The 5,678-nt window shown below is 48.3% G+C and overlaps 1 protein-coding gene across 1 annotated transcript; it reads right to left on the minus strand.

Moving 5' to 3' along the window:
• Window positions 1-218: 218 nt before the first annotated feature.
• On the minus strand, window positions 219-4,052 carry EMWEY_00028320 (hypothetical protein, conserved; the record flags this gene model as incomplete). Its single annotated transcript, XM_013481373.1, has 5 exons — window positions 219-1,488; window positions 2,121-2,198; window positions 2,678-2,725; window positions 3,108-3,494; window positions 3,715-4,052. 5 exons carry the CDS (start codon window positions 4,050-4,052, stop codon window positions 219-221), a joined length of 2,121 nt encoding a protein of 706 aa, XP_013336827.1.
• Window positions 4,053-5,678: the final 1,626 nt, after the last annotated feature.

Below are 5,678 nucleotides of genomic sequence, written 5' to 3' on the forward strand. Positions count from 1 at the left end.
ACGCACATGAGTGGAAAAATCTCCCGGGAGAAGACGCACGTTGATACGGCGTGCTTTCACCTGGATATGTCTCAACCTTAATGTACCACTACCGACCTCCTACCACGCATATGAGTACATACATGGCCTTGGCAATCTCTCCTTTGTTCTGACTATGTAGCACTCTCCCGTAATTGCGTGTCTCCTCTGAGCTGTCCGGTATGTCAATCTGTCTGGCGTTAGACCACGTTGTGTTCTTCCTCATGGGACTCTTCCTTATGCGATTCCTCCTCATGCGACTCTTTCTTGTGTGACCGCACTTTGTGTGAGCCATTTCCTTTTGCTTTCTCATTCTCCTCTCCTTTCTTTTCTCCCTCATGCTCTTTCTGTGCATGCTCCTTATTCGCATCCTCTTTCTCGGAATCCTCTTTCTTTGCACCCTCTTTCTGTGTATGCTTTTGATGCTCTTTCTTTTCATCTTCTTCCTTTTCTTCCTGCTCCTTTGCTACTTTATTCTTTATGTGTTTTTTCGCCAGTTCTTCTCTGCGGGCTTGTTCATTTTTAGCATCCAATGCCTCCTGTCTGTTTGCCACCTTTTCGGCGTGTTCCCTTTTAGAGTCCTGTCTCTGCGCCAAGAATCCGCTGCTGTCGTTCGTTTCTTCCAAGGAACCAGCATTATTCTCTGCATGCTTTAGATCATCTTCAATCTCGCCGCTGTGTTCATCTTCTATCCCCATGCCTTCAGCAACTGCTGACTCCTCAGATGTGGTTGAACCTTCCCCGGTGTTTTCGAACCAAGTGTTGCTTGAAGGAGCCTGATTCGAAAGTCCTTGTTCGTCTTGTGTCATGTAGCTGAACAAATTATTCGACGAGTCTTCTGATTCTCCAGCTTCTCCCGTTGATGCTTCCCCAGATGATACTTCGCCACTAGGCATTTCAGCGCCAGGGGCTGCGCCAGGAAAGCTACCGTGTAGACTTCCCATGGGCACAGATGGGTATTGGTGCGCGGGCCCAAAATTAGACCAGTGCGAGGCAGAATTAAAGTCCACAGGCCGGTGTCCGGGGCCTCCGCCAACAGGCGCCATGGGTGGGCGAGGCCTACCCCCAGCGCCAGCCATGATTACAGGGCCTGGGCCCCCAGGCCTGCCCCCAGGCCTACCCCCAGCGCCAGCCATGATTACAGGTCCGGGTCCCCCGCCTGGAATGAAACCGCCTGGTCCTCTCCCCCCACCACCAAACCCTCCCATACCATGACCACCAAAGCCGTGGGCATGCATCCCGGGGCCAAAACCCCTCCCTGGGCCGTAAGGGATGGGGCCACGTCCTGGGCCAAAGCCGCGGCCGCCGCCTAAGGGATATGGGCCAGGTCTGTATGCCCCTAAGGCCTCTTGCGACAGGTTTGTGAGTCCAAAGAAGCAAAGGAGGGCTGCAATCGCCATGGTTGTGGCCACTGCACCGAAGGGCTTCAACATTCCGATATACCCCCTCTCATTCAATGCGCTGCACCGACTCATCTTCGGAGCAGAAGACCCGATTGGCCTGAGCAAAAGAGGAGACAGCAATAATACAATGCATACAGGTACATTATATATCCCTGCATGCACGCCAATACACCCACCTATCCACACCCACCCACTATCGCACCGACACACATATACATACATTCATATACATGCATACGTGCACATATATGCACATACATGCGTATACGGACATACATATACAGAGATATGCATACATATACAGACATATGCATACATATACATACATATACATTACATACATATACATACATATGCATACATATACATACATATGCATACATATACATACATATGCATACATATACATACATATACATACATATACATACATATACATACATATGCATACATACATACATATGCATACATACATACATATGCATACATACATACATATGCATACATACATGCATATGCATACATACATACATACATACATACATACCTACACACACACGCCCACACACCCACACTTTAGATTTAGATACATTCGTCCAGCGGAAAAAGGGTCAGCTGGCGAGGGAAGGCCTGACAGTTCTTGCAACTCTCAACATGAACAAATAAGATTACTCCACCCGTTTGGAAAGAAGAGCTTACTAGTAGCTAAAAATCGAAATTTCCCTTGGTGGCCCACTGCTGACTGTGGTGCTCGTGGGAGTGACCTTGTTGGCACTTCTCAAAACGCAGCGGAGTTATGAAAGTGAAGCGCGCAAACAGGAAAAGCTATAGTTAATCGGCACAGTTATTACTATTGAACAAAGAAGGAGTGAAAGATCCACCGCACACAGAAAAGGATAGCTGACAGCCAAAAGCCGCACCCAGCGAAGGCTGATAGCGCTAGACGGACCAGCGGGCGCCTCGGCTGCTCATCGCCGAGGCAGCAATACCCCAACACAGAAGGCAAGTTAATTTTTATTATTACCGATAAACCAGCGTTTACGCATGCTAATCATTCGGTAAATTGAAGTTTCCACACTACTTATTTAGAACGCAAGCGGCCCTAAGGCGCAACTCTGCACCGATTGCGGCGTTAGCCAGAGTCAGTAGAAGTGGTTGCCGTTTCCCCAAGTTGAAACCGGTAACAGTGAAGTCAAGAAAGAAAAAAATTGATTTTTGGATATACCACTTCGAAGGAAGGGGCACTTAAGGCTCACCTGACTGAGGATACAATCGATGGCCTTGGGTGACCCTGGTCATCGAGCCTGCAGGTAAGCAGTGGCCAGTCAGGCTCCTTTTAAGGCAAGAATCAAGCATGTTCAATGGTCACGGAGACAGCAAATAAACTGGCTACCCACATATTGTGGAGCTCCCACGATTTGCTTTAGGATGATCCAACGATACGTTCGATGCCCCTAGATACCGTGGTCACGGGTGGTCAGTTGGTCACTTGGTTACACGTATTCTGCCCTGCTAACTTTCAGCCTGAATACATCTTGATATGAGCATAATATCCACAAGATATTCAAGCTGGAAGGAGCCGAAATGATAGGGCAGGCAGCACCATTCCACACCCCACAAAGAAAAAAACCAGTGGAATTTTTGGCATCGACCGAAATTCGCAAACCAAGTTGCCCCTGCACCTACTGCACCTCTTGCTGTTGCTGTTGTTGCTGCTGATGTTGTTCCGCCTTTGCTTGCACGAAGGTGCCTTCTGTGTCTACAACCTTGAGAAATTCCTCCTCTGTGAATTGCAACCAACGGGCCGCTTCCAGGTGGGCCTTCTGTTGCTTTAGAACCTCGATTAATTTAAACTGTTTCTTAATTGCTGCTGCTAGTGCATCCCTTTGGGCCGTGACCTTCCGCAATTCTGCTGCATGGCGCGCAATCATGACAGCCTCTTTCTTTTCATTCTCCATCGTTTTTTCTGCTCGAATGTGCCGCGCCAGGCTGTTTTGCTGCCTCCGCAGTTGCTGCAACTCCTCAATGTCTTTCTGCCTCAACGCCACAACTTCCTTGCTCCTTGCAAGTGATCTGCAGTCAAGCAAAAAATGGTTGCGACAAACTGCTGCGTCTGTTTTGGTTAAACCTGCAGTTAGCCTGTTAGGAGCAGCCGCAATTTACATCAGCCAGCCTAGCGAATACTCTTTTCTATGATAGTGCTCAGTCAACTTGTTAAGTTTTATATAAAGATTTTGTCTGAAGAAGGTAGGTACGTGTAACCTGGTGCAGCACCTTGAAAGGACCTGCTCACTCTTTGAGCTGTTCTTTCAGTTGTTCTGCGCGAGCTTCCCTTTGAATCAGGAGCATTTTCTGCTTGTCGTTTGTATCCGCTGCCGCTGAGGCTTCGGCTCGTAGTTCCTGAAGCTGCTTTTGCTGCTCGGCTATCACCGAAGTAGCTTGAACGGCGTTGGCCTTTTGCTGGTGCAGCTCCGTTCCCTGTTGGTGCAGCTGCTGGTGTTGACTTTGCAGCTGAGCCTGCAAGGACTCTATCCGCCTGGCCTGAGCAGCAATGACTGCTCGGAGCTCGTCGACTTCACGCACCGTCAGACTGGCGATTTCGTCCTCTGCCTGGAAGCACGAGATGTCCATGCACTTAATATAGTCAACACTATGTGTATAGATTCAGTAGCCCGAACGAGACGCTTTCTGCTTCACCCGAACGCAACTTGTGGCTTATCAATGTGGACGCCCAAGGGCGACTCGCCTCTACTTCAGCACGTGTTTGAGTAGGCAGGGAATGCGGAGTGTTAAGGGATTGCATGCCTGTGTGAACATCTTGGCGAATTCCTCTGCTACCGGAGACCCCTTTGCCACCTCCTTCAGAAAAGGGCTAGGGAATGTTTCCGGCCCTACGCATTGCATTTTCTGTATTTTTGCCTGCAGGCTAGAGGCTTCCCCTGTAGCGGGGTCTCTAGCTGGGGCACTCAAAGGCCGCAAGCCAGTGGTGATTTTGTATGGCCGTGCAGACATTGTGGCCTCAAACTGTTGTCGGCGCCGCAAGAAGTACCTATCGGCCTCCTCCATGTGGCTTCTGCCCTGCTCTCTGCCCATGGCGGGCAAGTTGCATGTTGTTGAGTCCATCTCTCCTGCATTCGACTGATTTCATGTTACGCGGTATTATAGTCGTCATACGCTTGGAACGCGCAAGTGGATCACTAGGCTCAAAAGGCTGCTCGCGCCAAACAGATAAAACTCTTATGATTTACAACGAAACGCTCATTGAGATCTACATGAGGTTGCTTGCAGGCCTAGAGCAGCTGCAACTCTCGAGACCCGCCACCGGCTCCGATCAACCCACAGCGCATTGCGTCTGCAGATAGACTTTGCATATGCAAAAGATTTTCCCTTACAAATGAACGTTCTGTTCTTCGAAATCGGCAGCGAGGCGTGAGCTTTTGTATCTTGATTGACTGCAGGGCCCCATCCGCCAGGTGAGCTGCTCTAGAGGTCACTTTCTCTGCCGCGTGCTCTGTAGCCTCCGGCTTCTCCTTTGAGTAGCTGAAGCCTCCAATGCTTTCCTCCTTCCTTAAAATAATTATTTTTCTTTCTGTATACGATCAAGTCCTCAGGGAGGTGTGGACGGTGAGAGGGGTTTTGCAATGGATGCGGCCCCTCTGCGTGTCTTGCGAGTTGTGCTCTACATTTTTTTCGCTCCACCCGTGCGACTATTTGTTTTGGATTATGCTAAAAAAACGGGGGCTTTAATTTCATGCATGGTTTTGGGAAATTATATAAGCACTGACACCCTTCTGTTTTTAATGTTGAAGGGGCTGCAGTAACATTACAAACAACAGTGTCGTGTACGAAGCCCCGGCCAACTTATTTAAAGAGTACAATGATGAAAAGGGTAGAAGCACAAAGAATATATATACACACGCACATATAAGTAACAGAGAGGCAACAACAATTCGAAAAGGCCAAGGTCAACCGGCCTAAGTCTCCTACTCTAGGTCAATGCCCTCAGCATATTATGAGATACAAAAGATGGACAAATCAACATGAGATGTAAACAAGTCATAGCCAACCCCGCTGTGCATTAATCAGCAGTTTCGTAGAGCTTCACCGCTCCCCTATTACCAAAGTATTGTACGCTACCACCAGTAGTCAGCCACAATCTACCATAATTCCCCGAACATGATCTAACTCACAAATTAGGCGCATACACAAGGAACACAATATAATATATATATATATATATATATATATATATATATA

This window comes from Eimeria maxima, genomic scaffold (genome assembly GCF_000499605.1).
Source record: "Eimeria maxima Weybridge genomic scaffold, Emw_scaff322, whole genome shotgun sequence".
Classification (NCBI taxonomy): Eukaryota; Apicomplexa; class Conoidasida; order Eucoccidiorida; family Eimeriidae; genus Eimeria; species Eimeria maxima.